This window comes from Zonotrichia leucophrys, chromosome 1A (assembly GCF_028769735.1).
Source record: "Zonotrichia leucophrys gambelii isolate GWCS_2022_RI chromosome 1A, RI_Zleu_2.0, whole genome shotgun sequence".
In the NCBI taxonomy this organism is placed as follows: domain Eukaryota; kingdom Metazoa; phylum Chordata; class Aves; order Passeriformes; family Passerellidae; genus Zonotrichia; species Zonotrichia leucophrys.
In genome coordinates, this window is record NC_088170.1 from 61547338 (window position 1) to 61570532 (window position 23195).

Below are 23195 nucleotides of genomic sequence, written 5' to 3' on the forward strand. Positions count from 1 at the left end.
TACTCTGATAAAGTATAAATTTGTTTTTCTTCTGTTTGTTCCTTCATTTGACCTCTGAGCAAATGAAACATTTCTAGTACATTTTACTTGCTTCCTAGCTGCATGCATTCACATGATTTGATCGATGAGTGAAAGCTGTAAACCCAATATTGAGCAGTAAACAAGAAGAAACTCATGTTCTTAAACACAGTGCAAGGAAATCTTAGTACCATCCTACTCTAAGTATGCATTTTAACCCAGATTCTTTCACCACCAGTCTAGCTGGTGCAGGTCCAGAGCTGCAAGACAATGCACTGATTTTTTAAAAATTTCTATTCAGCTGTAATAAATATTGAGATGTTAAAGGTGAATCTGGTTTAAGATGAATACCCAGTGCTGCTTCTAGGACAGAGCCCAGGCTTGAATCACTAAGTACGTAGGAAAGAAAATGCTCTGAGTTATTTTCTTATGTTTCACTGCATTTAATTGGGTGACAAATCTTTTACATGTCTTGCTGGAATTTCATTTAATTTTTTATCAGACTTGCACGAATTTGTTTACAATAGACAAATATAAGCCCCCTACACTGAGGACAAAAATATCTATTACTATAAAATAAAATTAAGACCCAGGTAATTGATTCCTTCTGTTTCTACTTTTTCTGCTATTGATAAGGGCCTTTAGTTTGGTGTAGTCCCCTCTCATCTTCTGGGATTCTTCCCTGTGCTGCCCTGCCTGCCTGCTGTCTTTGCAGTACTGGTTGATCATCTGCATCTCCGAGTGGCTGAAAGCCCCCACAAAGTCCTTGGGGTGGAACTGCAGCGCTCGCACCGAGCTGGCCCAGGTCCAAGGGGACCACTTGTCAGTCATGACAGCCACCATCTCTGAATCCAGCACCTTGAAGTTGATCTTTGCCAAGGTCTGCTTGAAGTTGTTCTCGGTGGCGATGCAGTGGTAGAGCCCGCGGTCGCTGTCCTGCACGGAGCGAATCAGGAGCCCGTGCTCAGTAGCGATGATCCTCTCGTTCAGCTTCACCTGGACAGCAAAAAGGCAAAAGGAACACTTTAGGGAAGGTTATAGAACAACAGAGTATTGGAGCTTCTGGTAAGCTTCACTTCAAACATGACTTTCTTAAAGTTACTATATTTTTATATAATTATCTTCAAAAGACCACCTTTAGAAAAGAGCATACCTCAAAGAAGGTAAGTGTTGCTAAAGAAAATGACTTAAGTAATTTTATTTCTTATGTGTAGAATAAATTTGATCAGGATGTAAGCAAAGATAAAAATCTGGAAACCACATGAAATAGAAGTTTTCATAATGTCTGAATAGTGGAGTTGAAAAAATGAACTTTTATTTGCCCTGTTGCATTCCTGAGAATGTCTCTCTCAGCATCAAGAGAGTGCTGCTGAGTGGAAGAAAGGTGCAGGACCAGGGAGGCTCATTTGGCATTGAACTCAAGGTGTCTTCTCATTAAATATTTTGACTTTGAGCAGGTTATTGCTGAAGAACTCTATCTGCTCTGCAGAGTCTGCAGCCTATAAAAATTATCACCACAGTGGGCCCAAGTGGGACTTGGCTCAATGTTAACCAAGAGCACAGGTACTCTCCTATTTCCTTTCTGGCTTCAGACTCTGCACTGTCCCAAGAGATGATCACATCATCTGAAAGAAGCAAGTCACCAGAGCTTGTTATCATCCAATTATAAATGAATGTGCAGATGTCCCTTTGCATATCAGTATGAACTAAAAATTGCTAGTTCAGTCCATTATGAAAGGAAACCAATGCTGATATTTTGCTGAATGGTTTTTCTATTTTGCTACTGTACTTTGCATTATACTTGGTTCTCTTGGGAACTAATTTACTTATTATGGTATTCTGCTATTGTAAACTTTTGTAGACATTGTGGAAGATTTCCAGACATCTGAGAGCTTGAAAACTAATCAACACTTTGATTGCTTTATTCAGCCTGTTGTACCATGAAACTGCATCGATTCCAATCTATTTACTGAACATAACAAAAAAGGGGAGATGTTCTACTGGAGCAATGGGTTAAGGAATGGCACCTATTGCCAGGACATGGCTTTGAATAGTTAGAAAAGTCAGTGAGACATTTGTAATTCCCCTCTGTTTTTGTAAAATGGCCTGATAGGAGAATAATACTTTACCGTATTTATAACCTATCAACAGACACCACATTACTTAAAAGTTCCTTTTGAAAAATGTTTCTTTTTATTCATATAGTAAGTGCCTTGGATTTGCAATGGATTTTTTCCCCTTTTTTATTACTTAAGGAAGGAACATTCCCCATAAACAATCATACTGTATATTACAGTGCTGAAACTCGAGAGCCTTAGAGAGTGCAGTAATGGAAAATGTGATTGCACCATGGTGAGGAAATGCTTTTGTCAATACGTGTTCTTAGCCTGGACTAGCTTCTTGCTAAAGAAACCTTTCACATTTCTCCCACTTTTGCCTTTTATCTCTTCAATAGCACAGAGGAGCTACTGCATGCTGACTTCTTCCTGAACTTTATACAAGTTCTTGCTTTTATGCCTATTTCCTTAGATCAGTAAGAAGTTCTGAGTGCTGCAAACCTTCAGTTTGCAATCAGTAAGGTGTGAAGCAAATATTCTTTAATTTTCTATAGCTGTTCTGATCTGACAGAAATCTGTGGGGCTGAGGATGAAGTCTCAGCTGTACTGAGTCTGCTCTTATTCATATGAGAAAATGATGGTCACTGTCCTGCCTCCACACAAATTCTCCACCTTCACTGTAGCCAGACTGCCTGATAAAAACACAAACTGTTCTCTCCCTTTATCTGGAGAGGGAATCTCATGCTGACTGAGGATCCTCCCAGAGCTCCTGTTCACATAACTCACCTCTTTCCTCCTGTCATTGTCTTTCTGTAGCAGCCATTTAATAGAAGCCTGAGGAGATTTAGGTGTGCATTCCAGAAAGGTGGTGTTGTTTTTTACTCCATACTGCACTATCTCTGCTGCGTTTCTGTATGCTAGAAAGAAAGAAAGAAAAAAAAAAAAGATAAAGAAAACAGGTCAGGATACTGTGAATGGTGATTTGGTTAAGAAAACATGAAACTCTTTGCAATATAGATTAAATGAAGTATGCCTGATTCTGATATTGGCCAAAATTAAATAATTTTTAGGAAAAAAATTCGAATAAATGGAATGTGAAGAAGCACATTCAGTTTCAAATATCAGTGTTTTCAGAGTGACATGATCTGTTCTGAGAAATTAGGACAGAGGCTGATAAACTTTGGTGATGGAATAACTGAGCTCAGGGATATTTTTCTGTGAAATGATCTCATTCTCTACTACTCCAAAAGAGAATGATGCATTTAATGCATTTCTTCACCTTTTATGAGTTGACCAAAATAAAGCATCATGCCCTAAAGAAGGCTCCAGATACTCCAGCTGCATGCAGCATCCCAGGGAGGAGAGAGGGGACAGGCTGGGCTCCTGCTCCTCTGCTCCTCTTCCAACACATGGAAGGGACTTGGCTCCCAACCTGAAATGTGATGAATATGTAGACAGGCCAGCAACAGGGAGAAAGACAGATTTATAGCACTCCAGCAACACCTGGGCAAGTGCTGAGTTTATGTCATCACTTGGACTTCTTGTGTCCCTTTACAGTCTCCATAGATGAATAATTGGCAGTCACCAGTAGGAACTTCTGGATGCTTATTGCTTTGGTCCTCAAAACAAAGCACCTCCAGACTGAAAAGCTTGTCTCATATATGAAATACATTTTTTTATTTTTGAGAAAGAAGCAATGGAAGCTATTGAAATAATATGAGAACTGCAAATACCTAGACGTCTGTATGACTAAAATCTGATTCTGTTCTTGCACAGTCCTAAGACTGGCTTTTCTCATACTCTACTTTATCTCCCATTCTTTTCAGTTTCTTTCATCAACTGATATGTGAAATTGAAATCTATTCTTCTGAAGGAAGGAGACTTTGCCTGTTTTTAGTCCTTCAGCACATTTAGGAAGCTGTACCAAAATCAATTCTAACTTTTAAGAGAATAATGTGGTAATACTTCACATTCAAAATGCATTTCTGTAATGGTCATAAGGCCTAACACAAACATAAAAATATTAAACAGACATGAAGCTAAAACATACAAGATTGCTTAGTTCTTAATGATTTATTTAAAAATAACAATGTGCCAAAAATATTAAATTTATATGTGCTTAGAGGTCTCCCATGTTTAAAGACTTGGATTCAGCATAATGGTTTTCTATGAGCATGGAAGATTCCTTGGCTTTGCTTGGCTCTCTGCTCTTTTGTCCTTTAAGTAGATTCACTTTTTTGCCCAAACATAGTCATTTTGCTATAAATGGCTGCAAATTGTATTTTGCAAGTGTCTAAATTGCTCTTTCTTTTAATCTTTTTTTTTTCCAGGGAAACAACAGCCATCTACCTACCCTATATCCCACTGCTGCCACCGAAACTTCCTTTACAAAGATGTTAAAATACCTAAACCTATAAATACATCCACATTGCAAAAGTGGCTGGAAAACAAGAAACCTGCTTCACAAGACTGTCAAGGTTGAAACAATTATCCCCCCTCGGGCCAGAATGCAGACAGATGACATTCTCACACTTTCCAAATGGAAGGAGACAGACACCCACCCTTAGGACAGATAATGGGTGGGATGTCTCAGCAGATGCCTGCAGGGGAAGACACAGCTCAAGTTGCTTCAACGTGGATCTCTCAGAGCTCAGGTGTATTCTCTAACTGGGGTCATCTCTTGGAATTACTTGCTCAAACTCTTCATCTTAACATAAATTACCTAATAGTGACTCATTTAAGCAGAGGGATCTACACCCAGCTGACTGCTGTGGTCTTTTCTCATCCAGGAGATTCTTCAAACAACCAGTGGAGATTGTTTCAGTAGAATTATTATTAACAGAACCTTTCACATGTCACTCTTAAAGCATTGTTCTTTGATTAGAAAAACATCAATAAAAACATTTACAATCAGCTCTATTACTTGGTCACCAGGTGGTACAGATGAGAACATACTTCAAAAATCAGGCTCATAATAGAGGTGAAAGGAGCAGAATTGTCTGTGTGCCCTTGGTCTGATGGCATCCATTGCCCCTGCCTAGCTCAGACATGCAGGGGGTTCAAGAGGATTGAATTGCTTTTATTTATGTATTTACTCCTATGACTTTGGGCATATTTGACTGGTATCCATCAAACTAGAGAAAGTGCTTGCTGGGAGAGCAAAGCCTTGGCTTCCCTGGCCAGGCTGACTAAACAGTTGCACAGCTGGAAATAAGAGACTCCATAAAGAAATTTGGAATCGTTTTTTTCCTCATATAAAGGGATAAGGGAATAATCATAAATCAAAAGACAGGCCAGCCTAGATCCTGCTGTTTGCTCAAAGGTGTGCTCCAAAACTCAGTATGGGATCAAATATTCAGAGAAAATCGGAGGTCCAAAGCTTAAATGAATGAAATGGCATTAATAAAGACTGAAGGGAAACCAAGGTAAACTAACTTTACCTTTTTCTAATCAACAGTGTCATCTTCTCAATTCAAGTATGTTGAACTATGTACTTCATGTCTCAATATTTTATCATGTATGTTCAAGTTTCATGTAATTGCAAGGAAGGTGCTAAAACCAAATCAAAACAAAACTCAGACTTGGAAAATAATTATGCTTTACCAGTAAACCAAACTGATAATGTCAGTTACAATGAATCATATAAAGGAAAACCATGTGTTCTTTATATAGCATGAGGATCTCTAAATTACAGTACCTTTCAGGTTGAAACCTCGGCACTGAGTCAGAGGGTTTCCATGTCGCACGTCTTGTCTACGGCTCCTCCTGCAATATTTTGTAAAAACAAAATATTATTCCAAGATAGCTACACTGAAAATAACCACTTTTTTTTTTTTTTTATTTGTGGATTTGCTTTTTTTATTTGTGTTTTGTTTTTTTTTTCCTAGATCAAATGTTAGGGATAGTTCATGACCTACAGTGAGTGTGCTTTACTCTTGGCAGGCTTGTTGGTGTGAAGATACTGTTTAGGTGAAGCAGCATCCGTTGAAGCTTATAAAACAGGTGCAGTTTTTGTAGTAAAGCAGTTGTGCAGTAGAGGTTTATGGATGGAAGGATCAGAGGTGATAAATGAAAGAGATCTCTGTTCACTCACAATAGCCAGCATCCAAAGCCAGAACCTCCAGCTGAAACTCTTCATAAAGGCAAGCAGCTAACAATGAGATGCACAAGATTCATACTGCTCATATCTGAGACACCAGCACAAAATTATAATAAAAATTACCTCAATTTCACGTGGTAAGTGAAGCTTACCAGAAGCTCCAAGCACTTTATTTTTGGTGCCTGTAGCCACCTTCATAACAGAGTGACTAGAATGGTGGAGAGCTAAGATTCTATTCTGTCTTCTACTTGAAGAGATGTGACTATTTCCAAAATATAATAAAACTCACCAAGTATCAGGATACATCTAAATAGGGAATTTATTATATAATCTGGATGACAGATGTAAAATCACGATTCTGTAGCAAACTTTCTGGGGAGCTTACTGGGAATACTGGCATTCAGTCCTCCTCAGCTAGCAAGTCATAGCTCATAGAATTCAGTGCATGAAAAGCTGGTGCACAACTTTTTTATTATTAATAAGATATATTATTTTCATTGCTAAATATTGTGTAAGGTAGGACAGTATTTATCGAGTTCAAGGAAAAAAATATATTGGTTGTTGCAATGGGACACTACATAACTGTATTCTGAACCATGCACTTGAGGATCAGAAACCATAAAAAGCCCCTGGAGCTCCAGAACTACAGAGGGAAGGGTGACACATCTATGGCCACATTATACCAGGTAGTGCACAAACACAGAGAGTGCTCATAATCCCCTGTCATCTGAGCCCATGCATTGTTTGAAAGGGAAATATTTGAAAAGTGATGTTTCAAAGGAGTAATTACTGAAATTCCAAATAAAGTTTTTATGTTTACCATCAAAAAGATTTCATTTTATGCCTTGGGGTCTTAACCCTTGTGAACTATTTACATGAGTCAAAGGAGGTCATGAAGAATTTCGGAGTGAATGTCAGAGTTCTTGTGCTACCATGAGCTGCTCCAAACTGTCAGAGATGGCACATTGCTTGCATTAAGCATTTCTGTGAATGAGAACTTAGCACTTAGATATTAATTTAAAAAAAAAAAGTTGCAGTTAGAAAATAAAGGTAATACCCATAAGGTGTTTTGGGGTAAAATGATGTTGCATGAGGAACTACAGTAATTCACAGGAGACAGAAGTGTCAAAAGAAGCAAATAAGCAAATTCATACAGCAGAAACTACTGTCTAGACAATGGGATTTGGATCTGGTTACCAATGTTTTCTCCTTCATAATTTGCCTTGTTAGATAAAGAGACAACTCATTTCCTTCACATATGAAAGCCAGACTTTTTTCCATACAGTTAGAGGTGTTTATTTTGGTTTGACATACGGAGCAAATTGCAAACAAAATATCAGCACGAAAGCAAGCTCCAGTGGAAATAACCCTGGGTGGGTGTATATAATGGGGATGGCAAACTGGAAACTGCACAGGCTGGGTGTACCTGACTGCTCTTTGTACCTTTTGGCAGCTGTGTTACTGTAGGAGTTAGGTGGGCTGAGACTTGGGGATTTTTCTTTTCTTTCCTCCCCCACATTCTGATCTTTGTTCCATGGAAGAAAAGAATGAGTTTGCAGACTGGTGGCTGAATATTCTCAATGGAAGCAGTTAACAACCCCATGTACTGTGGCAATTGCTACATGACCAGTTTGGGTTTTACCTTGTAATCTCAGGTAAGGAATGAGTCAAGAAAACTTTGCAATAACAAAAACAATTGTCCAGGGGATGATATTATTATCAGCAAATTCAAACTTTGCCTGTTCCCATCAACTGTCTCCATCTATGAAGGAACAGGAACAAAACTCAGTGACTGTAAGTGGCCCTCTGCACCTGGTGCAGACACTGAGCACAGTCACAGGTTTAGGCTGGATATCAAGAAAAGCTCTTCATCCAGAAGGTGGCTGGGCACTGGAACAGGCTCCCCAGGGACGTGGTCACAGCACCAAGCCTTGAAGAAGATGTTTGGGTAATGCTTTCAGGCACATGGTGTGATTCCTGGAGTGTCCTCTACAGGGCCAGGAGGTGCACTCAAAGGTCCCAGTTTCCATCTCAGCATATTTCATGATTCTATGATTCTAGAATATGCAATCTAAACCTCTTCTGGCACAACTTGAGCCTGTTTCCTCTTGTCCTTTTGCTTGACTCTGGGAGAAGAGTCCAACCCCTGCAGGCTACAAGCTCCTTCCAGGTAGTTGTAGAGAGCATACATCTGAAAGATTTGTCTCCTCTGCAGTAACACTTCATTGTGTATTCTGTAGCTTTGTTTGTATAAGAAGTGAAATCTTATTAAGACAAGAGCTCACTACAGCCTTCTGCTATTAAATATTTCCCCTGGGAGGAGGAAAGAGACTCCTGTTTTGCATAAGATTATGAGATGGACTATTACTTCTGTTGCAAATTAAACAGAAATTGCTTTCCCTGTCTGCTTTAATAAACCTCATGTCAAAAAGCCCAAATCCACAGGCATTACATGGAAGTCACATTTGCCTAAAATTTTCCTGAAAATAATTCTTCTCACTTAGGAGCAAATGAGGAACAAAAAAAATATAAATGAGTTTATTCCTCAGACAGCCTGAGAGATCTTTTGCTGTATTTAGGGCTATCATAATTACATCCATAGTAAGTAATTGAATTTAAATGAAGGGAACAAATGTCTCACTGATTTTGTGTGCGTGAGACAGAAAGATTAATATTTATGATTAAGAACCATTTCTTTCCTTTTTATTCTTTTTCCACCCATTACTTTGAATATGAAAAGCCAAGCTCTTTACCATACACTCCTGCAGCACACAGTCCTAGGTGATGAATAACTCCAGGCACAACAGCTATGGGGTTATTGTTTGTACATGCTCATGAAAGGAATGAAATCCCACTTCTCCACCACATCACAACCCTCAGAATGAAAGCCATCTTCCTGCTAAACACTGCTCACCTTTTCCCAGTGGGATAAAACCGGGAGCAGGAGTTGCCATCCCAGGCACAGTAGGGATCTCGGGCGAGGCAGCAGTCGGCGCAGGCGGTCCCGTAGATGTGGCAGCGATGCAAGGAAACCTGGGTGACCCCTTCATCTGAGCTCACATACAACTGTTGCTGCAGGAGGAAATGGGAGGATTTAGTTCAGATGTGGAGGAGTTTCACCCAAGACCTGGCTAACACACCCAAAAAACCTTTCAATTAATTTTGGAATTAACTCAAGGCCAAGAGCGGAGCCAAAATACATCTAAAGTCAAGATCAACAGAAATCTCCCAGGTGAACAGATCTATATTATTTCCACCTTCCTGCTAGAAAACACCTAGAAACACTGGGGAATGTTAATGGTTTTTTGGACATTGAGTGTCATTGTTCTGTTCTGGGGCAGACAGGCTGACTTAATATTGCTCAGATTTGAGAACTTGGTTCTTATTCAGTGAGGATTACTGGCTCAAGCCTTTGAACTAAGTATTTTCTCTGCACACAGTCACTTTAATAAATATTATGCAGAGTTCCTAGTTGGATCCTCCATTGCACACATTTCCAAGACGTAAAACCTAGAGATTACGTTGAGGCTTACGGCCAGATTCTGATAGCCTTATATACCTGGAAAAATAAGCCAAGAGAACTTTCATAATAAATCAGAGCTTTTGCAAGAGAAGTTCAAAGGGTGTAGATCATTACCAAAACCTGGGCCAAAATGACTGTTTTACTCAAAAAACAATTAATCATTCTAAAAAACAGAAATTAATATTGAACAAAAATCCCTTGAAATTCCTTTGATCTTCTTGTCATAAAAATGAAAAAGCATACTGAAATCAACTTAGTGAATATTTACTTAGTAGTAGCTTTGTAAAATATTGAGCAACATCTTGCTTGCAAAATCATAGAATACATATTTTCAGCTTTTGTGTTAAGCATTTCAGCAGAAATCCTCTCAGCTGTTTCCATTATTCGTATTGCCATTGTTTATTACTACTAAACAAACATGCACAATTGCACCACGGATCCAACAGCCCCAACACTGCCTTTTTACACTGATCAGACAGACTTCCAAGGAAAAATTTCTATTTGGGACTTTAGAGAAAAAAACAGGGAGGGTGAATAATTTCCTCTCTAATTTTTTTTTTATTCCTGAATTATAAATGAAAACAAGAAACCTGACACTTTCAGTTAATTAGAAATGATACATAATTAATAGAAATTGTTTTATCTTGGTGCAAGGGCATATAAACAGCTTGTGCAAATATCAGTCAAGTTTTCTGTACTCAATATGGAAAACTTCCCTGTATTTAGTGTGCTCCACAAGATGTGATATTCTAACATCTAAGTCAATTTGCTTCTTAATTAATAAGCACTAAGCAGGCATCCCGCTTTGCCTTACCTTTTTAGATGAAATCTTCATTGATGTTATAGGAGAATTACTCTGAAAGACAGAGTAACAAATCATTGTTAAGAACTTTGTTCCAAAATTAACATTTAAAAGTCACTAAAACCTTAGTCATATCTAAGAAAACTATTTTTATAAAACTACATTCTAATATCCTGGAAAGAGAGCACTCACTCCTACTAAGTACTGCTATTTTCAGAACTAAACAAATGACATATAAACAATTAATATCTCACAAAATATATTGCTGAAATGCAACCACATTATTATTACATGTATCTAAAAGGTTTTTGTATACTTATAATTAACCTGCATCTGTGCTCTCTCAGAAATAGAAGAGCCATTACTTTAACTTTGTAATAGGAAATGTTTTTTCTTTAATGATGATAATAAGGAAAAATCATAAAAGAGCTCATGATTATTTACCACATGATCCAGATAAGAATACAAAATTCTTTTCATACAAGTTATTTACAGTGTGTGCAGTTTGGTTACCATGCAACATGTAAATTCAGATTGTCAATGACCAGAGTATTTTAAAATGGCATAAGTGTTCTTGAATGTTTCTTTCCCAGAGACAGTACTGTATACTACTGTGTGTCATCAGAGCACTCTATTAATGTCTGTGTCCAAATCAAATATTAAAGAGCTGGAAAAGGAATTGTTACTTTCCTTGCCTTAAGTCATTATGTTGATCCAAACAAGTGATAAAATCGATGGTAATAAAAATGTTCAGCATTTTTTTACGGTTCAGCATGTGCTCAATCACAAAGAAAAGCCATAACAGTGGGCTAGGATTAATTGCAGATGACCACAACACAGCAGGGAGGTCAGGGCCAGAGAATCTGGCTGTGAGTCATTGAATTGGCAAAGGTTTGGAGAAGTTTAGAGCTCCTTCATGAACTGTTTGGAGTCTGCAGGTCAAATGCAACACTGGATCTGATGCCACATTTTCCTTTCCTTGTTTACTCTGGAAGAGGATCTCTGTGCACAGAGGCCCAGAAACTACGTTTAGGCTGAGATGCCTCTCAGTCCACCCATCCTTGTGCAGTATTAATTTATGTTTCAGTAAATGGAATCTGCACTTTCTTGGTGAAGAGTGTGAATTTTAAATAATATCACTCACATATATCCTTTTTAGCAGGAGATCTTCAACAAAAGCCTAGGAAGACTAGCTATGCCTTTATGAGTATTAACAAGATGCCTTTCTAAGCATTCCTTTTCTTAAGGAAACTATTAATGCCGCCTCAGTAAAGCAGCTTAAATTTTCCTTTTTGTATTCTGACAATGAAATAGAGAAAAGGCCATGACAAAATCCTTAACTAAGTTTATAGACACATAATACCACTTGCCTTGAGACTACTGTTTAAGAATAGCCCATCCAAATATTTGAGAAGGATTTTTCAACATGAGGGTGAACATTTTCTTTAGATTATTACAACTGTTACATGCCAGAGTGATTGACAGAGGCTATTCTTTTATCTCCCTGTAGTTTTTGTGTTTCTTTTCAGCTTTATGTTCTTTTAAACTTGTAGCTTTCTTGGATCCAGCAGCATGTGACTTTGAAGAACAGGAGTTAAGCAAAAACAACACTAATTTGATTTCATTTTTCGACTGAGAACTAGGAAGATCTTCAGATAATCAAAGTACTGAAATCTGAAATTCCAGCCATACACAGGAACAGCCTCTACAGTGATGCCAATGGTAAAAGTCTCCTTCTGGAAGCCATTAGAACACGACCTCCTAAAAAACTGATTATCAAAATCCTTCTAGCCAGTATATCAACATAAAAAATAGGCAACTGAAATACAGGAGAAGAAAAGGGCTTCAGCTAGCTCTAGCCTTCCTAACAGTCAACATTTTGTAATCTTTATGTGGTTATCAAACTGACAGCGTGCTCATTTACTTGATCTTTTACCAAATCACAGTTGGCCTTGCCAAAGTCTGTTAGAACAAAGTGTTTGTGTGAACATACACACTGGAAAAACAAAAGAAGGAGAAAGCCAAACCTGAAAAACCTCCATCTCTTCCAAAATGAGTTCTCCACTTGCAGAGAAGTTGGTGGGTAGGACAACAACTTTTTGTACGGTTCCCTGATCTGCAATAGGTGAGAACAAGTGAGATCATGTAACACAGAGAGGGAGAAATAAAAAATTATAATTTTTTTTCATTAATTATAAAAGGAAACCATCGAAGCAAGCACTATGACATAGAGAAAGGTAAGAAATGTTCAGTAATTTCTACAGTTTGGAGTCAGTAAGAATGACGGGATGATTCCTTATACAGGAATACTATCACAGTATTATTCTCATATATGAACATAAGTCATGATAAGGTTGAATTTATTACCATTCTATACAAAGAGATCAATCAAAATCAGTATATTCTGTTGCTGTACAGACACACAGAAGCAGAATTTATTTTAATAATCTTAAAGTAAAACACAATTTGAACAGGCAAGAGGGAGCTAAAGCAGGATGTGATATATTCATATCTGATAATAAAATGCTAGGATAACTGATGACATGAAAGGTAAACCTTCCAAAGAACAACTCTACCTAGACATAAATACACTAAGATGAAAGCTTTCTTTAATGAAATTAAACCAATAATCAAGTACATTATATATTGGTAGGAGTTAATATTTTGCTCTGTGAGATAAAAAGAAAAAGCAAGGTGAAGATATTTCAGCTATTGTATCATGGTTTCCCTCTCAAAATCCAGCTCCAAGCCTCACAAATCCACTCAGAACAAAGGAGTAAGCAGAAATATGTGGCAATGACTGTTTTTGCAGGGTAGATGTGATGAGTGAGACCAAAGGGGAATTTGTGATTAGTTTTCCAAATTTCTTTTGTGGAAAGAATATGTGTGATGAAGGGATCCATCTGTGAAGGCTCTCACAGGCTGACACAGCCACTCAAGTTTTTCTGATGTGGCAGAAAAGGCAGACTGTGGTATAATCACAAGAATGAGCATTTTAACTTGGAAAAAGCACATAGAATTCCTCTCACCTGAAAGACCTAGAAATTAAACTGAGTAGAATAAATATATTTGCTCAATACTGATTCTGAGGAATAAGAACACATGGTATAGGCTCTGTTCAGCCTTCAAAAGTTTTAAGAGCAATGTAGAGTTGTGCAGCTGATAAAACAGGCAAGTATCTACATTTATTAGGAAATTTCAGTTTCCTGTTTGGCAAATTATAATGAAGACAATGTAAACTGAAAAAGTTCAATTTTGTTTTTGCTTTAAGCTCAGTGACTAAATTCTATAGCTAGAGCTGCAGGGTAAGATGATTACTGTAAATAATTTACATCTCCCTATTTCACTCAAGGAAGCCAGACACCACCGCCACCACTATTACTACTATTACTATTACTACTACTACTACTTCTTGTTGTTGTTGCTATTATTATTACTACAAAAAAAAAAAAGGTTTAAAGCCAGAATATTGATATTTAATCACTTGCCCACACACAGAGAGCACATTGCAGTATTTTGTCTTTAAAAAAAAAAAGAAGGAAAAGAAAAACTGAAAGCTGACAAGACTTAAAAATGTGTAGCTATCAAGGGTACATGCTCAGGGCATGTTAGGCATGAATTTTTCATGAGAATTTTCTACAGAGACATTTATTCTCATTATACAATGGCATGATAAAACAGTTCCTTCTGAAGAAACTTCACTGAAACCAAATCTTGTGATAGCACAGCTGTGGTCTAGCCTGGGTGCCAGTATTAGCTAAGCTATGAGAACCTGAGAGAGATTTACTAACTGCCAGGACCCACAGAAGTGTTAAACTGCTGCAGATGCCTCCCTCAGAGGAAAGGAGAAAGGGTTTGTGTGTATTCCTTCTCCTGCTTAAGGGAATAACCCACTCACACATGTACATGGCTTCAGTCCAGTCTACCTCTGCTTCTTTGCATTCTTTTATCAATTCTCTCTGACTTAGACTCTGGCTTACAAAATAATCAGAAGTGCAGGAAGGAATTGCAGCCATTTGTGGTGCTTTTTTTGAAGCTGCCTGCAAATTGTCAAGTACCTGTGACCCTGACACACAGGGCACTAAGCATGTTGACAGTGACCTTACCTGCAAAGGAATGTAAGGCTGCTGAGCCTCTGAAGAACCGGTTTATGTCAATGATCCATTAGCACATGCCACACATTTAAAATTCCTACATTGTCTTGAGTCCTCAAACATTGCCCCAAACTGAAATCAGAACCTGAGGGGAGATTTTATCCTGGGTATGGGCACAGAAAATACCGATAATGCCTGACGCCAAATCCCTGTGTCCTAATAACCTCTCCTATTTGTAAAGCAGGCTCCTATCTGCCTTTGTGTCACACCCCAGAAGAACACACAGAGTGAAGGACTGTTTACCTTCGTATTCACTCCATCTGACTCAGGATTTTACCATTTGCTTTGACTCAGTATTGTACCCTGATGGAGAAATCCTTGTAGACGGGAATGTTCCATTGTTTTAAAGAAGACTTAATACAACGTTTTAAATAAATATTCAAGTAGGCAATAGAAAGCTATTGATTAAATAAAATTTGTTAGAACAAGGGATTCTATTAGTCTGTACATATATATCTCTCTCTACACAGCTATATATAAACCCTTTCAATAATTCAATTATAGGCTATAGTTCTCCCATTGCTTCAGAAAATAGCCTTGCTTCTGTAGTCCAGCTTTTTCCTTAATAAATGAAAAGCAAATATTTGTCCCCAAACCTGAATTTTTATTTCTTTCTCAGCAGCACTGCTGTCTCCACTATAAACACAAACTTGTATCTGACAAATCAAGTCACTTACACATGTTCACATAGAAAGCTTATGGTGTATTTGAGTTTTGTCAAAAATCATGTTTGATTATTTCTGCTAATAGAAAAAAGGGAACTAAATTCCCTGGGTCAGAGGAAAGGATGAAGCACTGAGCACTGCAGGAGACTTATGCAAAGCAGTGTCTGAGCTGTTTCTGAGTATATTTCACAACAGGTAATATTTTATGCTGTAAATCAGGCATTAGAGATCATCCAACAAGTGCAGGTGAAATTTTTTCATGTTTGATCATTGTATAAAATTAGAAGGTAATCCTCTAAAATTCATAAAATTGAACAAAAATTCATAAAATTGAACATGGTTTCCTTTGCCATTTACTTGTTCCTTCCAGAAATCCATTTGAAAACAGTTGTCCATTGCTATGATTTTACACAGTCATGAAAAAGCTACTGTGTCTCCAAAATATCAACCTGCCACTAGAAATGAAGAGCTGATTTTTGCTCACCACTTTCTTCACAGGGAGCTGACTGCAGCCTTGCATCAGCTCAGCAGTCTGTGAGTCAAGGGGAGATGGACAAACAAAACTCAAGCTGACAGCAAGAGGACAGGAGTGACTCAAAATGCTTTTCTATTTACCTGCTTCACAAATGCAGGTGTCCCAGCTTGACATTAAAGACAATAATGGCACTGAGATCACATTTCCTCTGAGAGGACTGAGAAACTGGGAACAGCAAGGGGGGAAAGTGCAGGCTAAAAAAAAGGTGTAGAATGTATTCAGAGTGGGAAATAAATGAAGAAGGAAGGCATTCCAATAAATTGAATGGAAGCATAAGAGACAAATCATCATCATCATAATTACAATAATATTTCTTGAAATGCAAGACATGATTCTGGACTGATATTAATCAGCTAAGCTTCATCAATACCAGTTAGACTGTGCCTGATTACATTAATTCCTGCTCTGCCTCACCACAGGCAATGGAAAAACCAAAGCTTAATGAAAAGACATGAAAAATACAGAGGTTTTTGGCTGAATCAGAAGGTCTGAGTATAAAACTCATTCTCTGAATTTTGACTAGTTTTTATTTCCCCAGTTCTAAGTGAACACTGCAGTTGTCAGTAATGTGAGCCTCAAAGAGAGCTGGGACCCATTTACCCCTGAGCCACATCACATGGACAAACTGAACTACAAATAAAACCCCCAAATTTTCCACATCATAAAAAAAATAACTGCAATAGGCACCAACTTCTACTCTGATATGAGTTTTGAGAGGCTTCCTTCAGTAATCCCCACCCCTGATGTATCTGACACTGCTGGAGACCCTCTAAAAACTTTTTCTCCATGTTTTTACCTGTCAGCCTAATGGCAGCTAATTATTTCTGGCCTCTTATCTGAGCTGAACCTGATGCATACAAATAACCTTACAAAGAAAAAAGAAAGCAAAAAGTTCGTAGAATGTTTTGAAATCTGTCTGTCTGAGAAAACGCTGAGGCTCAGCAGAGCACCTGAGAGGGTGGCAGGTTAGCAGCCAGGGCTGACAGCCACGTTCCCACACCCTGTCTGCTGTAACTCAGAGCTCCCACCATGGCCATGAACCTCTCTGTGCTCAGCTCACTCATCTGTCAAATGGGGGAAATTTTTTCCAGCTCATAATATCTCTGTGAAACTTCATAAAATTCAAGCTGCATCAAAGAACAAAAAGACAGATACAAATGCTCACACTTGAGGGTGAAGTTTTTGTACAGCCCCAGCTCAGTCAATCTTTTGGGACACAGTGTGAGCTTGCTTGAAAGAAAACCTGAACAGGGTAAATGAAGCAGGTAGAGGCATGCCCTCTTAACTTACATAGTACCTTAAAAGCCTGTGAAAAAGCTTTGGATGAACAGGTCAACAAAAGGTTATGAATGACTCAGGCGCTATGACCACAAGGAAGAAGGAAATTGTGTCTGACGCCTGTTGTGCCACTGTTGTGTAACATCATCTCCCCAAGTCACAAAGCTGCAGCCAGGAAAACTATGGGAGGCAAGCTTGCTCTTCTGACCAGATTACCTCTAGGTTAGAATCTGTAGATCATTTGGCTATGGCATTACTGGAGGCTACTGTTGTCAGCAAGGGTGAGTTTTCTAAAAAGACAGCCATCATACAACACCATGAAAATGAGTATTACAAACTTATGCTCTGGAAGCACTTAATGCATCTAGACTTTGAAAACAAATGTTTCATCAGAGGAGAAAAGATAATGAGAAACATCGATCAGCCTCATGCCACATCAGATGCATGTGGCTGACATTAATCATCTCAACAGGCCACACTGAAGTCTGTAGGGTCTTTTTATGACAGTAACTTAGATCTCTTTCCAGAAAAACATATCATATCTTGATAGCAAGAAGCTGAAAAAAATCCCATTGGTGTCCATAGCTGTTTAATGTACCCAAATTTGACCCAGACATTTAAATATTTTCGTAACACCAGGAGCAATAAAAAAACCCCATGAATAATCTTTTGGTTGTGCAATCTGTGTGTACTTTGACCAAAGGCTTTCGTGCTGCAAGCAGTAGGTGGCATGCTTAATAAATGAATATTAATCTCACAAATATGTTCTCATGGTGTTTTACTGCTGTCTTAAAACTCAGCTAGAAAACAATCTACCAAAGGATGAACACAAAATATTGAAAGCTCAGGTTCTTTAGATATAACTGAAATGAGTAAACAAATTACACTACAACACTAGGGTGAATCCAAAAAACTCAGCACTGAGTCCTGCCTCATGACAGAAATGGAATAATTGAAACAGAACTCTAATCCCAAATTCTTGAATTGAATATATTATTTCTCATTGCAGAGGGAAAAAATACCATCAGCATCGTTCTAGTTAAATATGCAAATGAGTGATTATATTCTTTCCAAGTAAATTATCTCTTGGGTTTCTGTTTGGGAAGACAAGGTAGGTAGACAGCAGTCTTCTCTTGCAGCACTGCTCTCTACCAGTCCAGACTCGCTCCTTACTCCAAGTCAGCTCACACCAGTCAGGGGTGAAGAGATCCCTTAGTGGAGACCAAACAAATCTAGCAAGCTTTGTGAAGTGCTTTGGGAGTCTTCGTGTTTAAAATCAGAGGAAAAATGGGAGATTGTTATCATCTGAAAAACATGGAATGCCACATGAATGATGTCTGTTCCTGGATTTATTTTGTTTGCTATGCAGGTAAGCAAGGGACAAAAACCAGTGCATTAACTCTGGGTATGGAGCAGCCCCGTGAGCCCAGCATCTCTGTCTGGGGGAGCAAAGGGAACACTACACTTAGTTCACACTAAGGTGAAAAAATTACAGAGCTGCCTATGCCCTCCTGTGCCATGGCTACATGATGGAAACCACTGGGGCTGTTGGAGCTCTGTACTTGTTATTCCTCACTTGCATTCAGGAACTGATTTATTACTAAGGCTATAGAGGAGGAAGAGAGGAAAAGCTAAACATTTTGTGTGCTTTGCATCTGGCAGGACATAAAACACTCTGATTTCAAGCATGAGACAGGTCACTGACAGTGACAGACATGGCTGGAAACATCTCAGTTCAGCAGCAGTAACTCATCATTTGAGCTGAGTGTAATTGTCACCAGGTGTCAAGTCCCATTGTCTCCGGCTGTGGGGCTCCAGGCTCCCAAGGAAATTATCACATGAAATTCTCCTATACAATGTGGTTTTTGCATTTGCTGGGATGAACTGACACCAAAGCAAATCCCCTCTGCATTCCTTTAGACACTTAATATCTCTATCAAATCCTCCTGAGTCTCACAGAAAGCAGAGAATAAAGAAAACAAGTTTCTCCTCTCAGCGGCTGAAACTTGATCACTTTTATTTTAAAGGGCTGGGAAATGCAGTAACTTGCATTGCAACGATTTCTTTGGAGGAAGACCTTGGAAGGTATCAATGTCCTGTGCCCTGCTCAGGAAGAATAATGTCTGCCCTCCAACTCACTAGAAAGCAGAAAATGATCTTTGTCTCCAGTGTAATGAAGAAGATAAAGCAATGAATATAAAGTATCAAGAGCTGCACTTTCTGTATCTGATCCATGATGGGTCCTGTGCCGGTGCACAGAGGAGATTAACGTAAGAACAGCCTGAGCTATGTTTAGTTTTTAACAGCTTGTGTGTTTGTATGAGGCCACATTCATCACCTAAAAAGAATCAGGAGGTCATCAAAGGATAAAATGAAATTACCTATGTTTACCTCTTCCAGAGTTATTAAAATGCTTACTACCAAATTGTGATTTCAAGGACATTTCAGCTTTTCAATAGTTTTCCAGCTTTAACTATCATTGCTACATTAACAATCGATATGGTCTGGGAACATATGTCTCAATCTTTTCCACTAAGCTTTAGTAGAATTTGCCTCCAAATAACATTAGGTGCTTACAGAGCATTTTAAAATAATGGCACCACAATACATTGGAAAAAATGAAATAAAATGTTCATTTGAAAGATCTGCACTAGCCTACCAATCTATTGCTTTGACTAAATATAGTGATTTGTCAAGGAAGAAAACTAACAGTAAAGTAAAACTTCTATCAAGTTTTCTTGTGCAGTTGTGTAACAAGAGCAAGATGCTCTCTATCAACACTCCTGATATTTCTACAGTAGAAGACTTCTGCAGGAAAGGACAAAAATTATCCTAACAGCTCACTAAGTCAAAAATTGTATTTGCATTAATGAAACTAAAGGGAAAATGTGGTTTGATGTTAGTGGTGGGGAGAGGGACAGGAGAGGAAGAACCCACCTTGTAGAAAACTCTGTCCTAATTAGGTTTAGTATTTTCCAACAGCTGCAGATACGAGAGAGTCAAGAATACCCTAAAATTCATTTATCAGTTTCCAGTCAAGAAAACAAAAATATCCAGATCAAAAACTTACTAAATTCTCTGAATAATTCATTGCCCTGACTATGCCTTATCATATACTAAACATTCACTCGGCATCAGATGGAGACTTGGTAAAGGCTTGGTGGAAAAACATGGAATCACAGAATTCTTTAGGTTGGGAAAGACCTGAAGGAACATCATTTGGGACCAGCCACCAGCTGGATGTAAGTACATTCACCACCACTCTCTGGGCCCAGCTGAACAGTGCTCCCATCCAGGCCATGACCAGCTGGTTTCTCCAGGAGAATGCTGTGGGAAATGCTGTCAAAGGCTTCACTAAAGTCCAGGCAGACCCAGAGCCTCTCCCTCACCCCTGTGTGGGTCACTCAGTGACAGAAGGAGCTGAGGCTGGTCAGGCAGGACCTGCCTTTCACAAGCCCCTGCTGGCTGCGTCTGACCCCTGGTTTTCCTGCATACACCATGTGATGGCACTCAATTGATGTGCTCCATAAGCTTCCCCAGCCATGAGATCAGCATGACAGGTTGGTAGTTCCCCATACCCTCCTTGTGGATGGGCAGCACATAACTTCCAATCATCTGGTCCTCCCCAGTTTGCCAGGACTGCTGCTAAATGCTGGAAAGTGGCTTGGAGAGCACTCTGCCAGCTCCCTCAGTATCCTTGGGTGGATCCCATCCAGCTCCAAGGACTCCTGTGTGTCTAAGGGGTGTAGCAGGTCACTGACCACTTCTGCTTGGGTTATGGAAGCTTCATTATGCTTCTTATTCCTGTCTTCCAACTCAAGGGCTGGGAGCCTGCAGAACTGGACTTGCTACTAAAGACTGAGGCAAAGAAGGCATTAAGTACTTCAGCCTTTTCACTGTTTCCAGTAAAGGATGGAAATTCTCCTTAACTCTCTTTTTACTGCTAATTTATTTATAGAAACATTTTTATTGCCTTTTACAGCAGTAACCAGATTGAGTTCTTGCTGGACTTTAGTCCTTCTCATTTTCTCCATCCATAACTAAACATGAATTAATTAAGTGCTTTTGTTTTCCTGTCACTGAACCGCAGAAACCTGTAGCCTGTAGAAGACATCTGGTGCAGTCCCACACTCAAAGCAAGTCCTATTAGAGCAGGCTGCTCAATGCTGTGTTTGTTAGATTTTGAATGTTTTGAGTCTCTGAAGCTGCAGAATTCATAACCTCTCTGGATGCTTTTTCCACTGTTTGATCATGGTGATGGCAAAACCTTTTTCCTTTATATCTATTAGCACTGTCCCACACTGCAACTTGTGTGAAATCCCTCACCTTGGCATTGAGCACCTTGAGAAGAGTCCCCATCTGTTTTTTTCCCACTAGGCAGTTGTACCCATCCATTTGATAGCTGTCAACAGCATTAAGGTCTCTCCTTAGCTTTCCCTGATAAACCCATTTTTTCAGCTTTTTCTCATACACCACATCATACAGTCCCTCAACTGATCTTGCTCCATTAGGTCAATCTTTTATTTGTACTGGTGAGCCCTGAGCTGGGCACAGTACTTAAAACAGGAGCCAAATACAGGAAAAAAATCCTTTCTATCAACCTGTTTGCTGGATACACTTCTGCACACACAGCACAGTGTGCAGTTGGCCTCCTCTGGCACGTGGGCACCCTGCTGAAGAGGATTTTCTAAGCAGAGTGAAGAGAATTACTTTTAATCCTTTCCCCATAGAAGCCTGAAATTCTTAAGAGAATTTTAGCACCCGCTTCCTAAATCTAATATAACAATATGGTTATTCCCAGCCCCATGTGAGTTTGTTGGCAGACACAGTTATTCTACAAGCAGAAAACAATCAGGGCCCCAATAATATGTGAACCATAAATGCAATGCAAGTCATCTCTGTAATCATTTTCTGATGTTCAGACATATATTTGGTCTCCTAGAGTTCTTTTCCTTTGTTCTACTTGAAAGTAAAAAAAGTAAAAAAGATTAGCCTTTGTGCCTATTGACCTCTAATGCCCTGTTAAACCAGTGGGAGTTTCAGATGTGAGTGAGTCCTGGGGTCTAGTCAGAGTACCACTCTACCTGTCTGCTTCAATCTAAAGGGTGTGATTCATATCAGAATATTTTAAAAAGTCTAAATTTATCAGTACAAGAACCACTTAACCTGCTCCCTGCAGACTTCAGACACATAATACCAGATTCAAATCTGATGTAAGTAAAGAACAAAATATAGGTTATATTAGACAGAAATTATTTTAGAATACTTGGATGAAGTTCACTGTGTCCACTACTGCTAGGACTCCAACCATTTGTTTCTTTTTCTCTGTACTAAGTACAGAGTAAGTACTTCCATATTACTACTGTTTTCTGGAAGAGTTGTTTCTGCTTTGCAACATCTTGATCAGATCGTGCTTTTCTTTAGAAGTAGCTCACACAGCATATATTAAATAATAATGATGACAGTATAAAAAATGATAAAGCTAGATTTTGTTATTTTTTTCTTACATTACAGATTATCAAAATCTAATGTTGAATCATATTGCAGACAACCACACTCAAGAGAGATCCAATAAAATATATACCATTTTTTTTGTCTCAAAATTAAAATCAATACATTGTACCACTTGCACATAATGATGCCTATAGCAAAAAGAAAAATACACAGAAAGTAAAGAGGATTAATGGATTTTTATAACATTTCTGTAGATTGCAAACATTTAAACAAATATTTCTGAAAGCTATAAATTGTAAAAATCAGAGTTGATTGCAACACTGCAACAGAGGAAAATGAATGCTGCCAAATTTGTCTTACCTGTTCCAAGAAACAGGACATGGTATCTCCCATCAGCAGCATTCACTCGATCCACAGCAATCTTTGTGTACTTGTAGTCAGCTCCTATCCTGATGATTAATGGCCTCTTGTGTATTGGGTAAATGGGATTAAACATCAAAGGGTGGTTCCTAATGAAGGTCACAACATCATCTGGAAACTCTTTGGTTGTCCGCACATTGGGCGTGAAGGCTCCTCCTGGACACTGCAAGTAACATGCACAGTAATGACG

At 38.7% G+C, this 23195-nt stretch overlaps 1 protein-coding gene across 1 annotated transcript in view; it reads right to left on the minus strand.

Annotated features, from left to right (window-relative positions):
• Positions 1-450: 450 nt before the first annotated feature.
• The window catches only part of SEMA3C (semaphorin 3C), a 114242-nt gene continuing 91497 nt past the window's right edge, over positions 451-23195 (minus strand). Inside the window, exons 13-19 of the mRNA XM_064702955.1 lie at positions 22946-23168; positions 12527-12615; positions 10512-10553; positions 9089-9246; positions 5773-5840; positions 2862-2992; positions 451-1014 (exon numbers count right to left, since the gene is read on the minus strand). Of these exons, the coding sequence (XP_064559025.1) occupies positions 601-1014; positions 2862-2992; positions 5773-5840; positions 9089-9246; positions 10512-10553; positions 12527-12615; positions 22946-23168 (1125 nt within the window). The 3' untranslated portion in view covers positions 451-600. The remainder of the gene's footprint in view (positions 1015-2861; positions 2993-5772; positions 5841-9088; positions 9247-10511; positions 10554-12526; positions 12616-22945; positions 23169-23195) is intronic.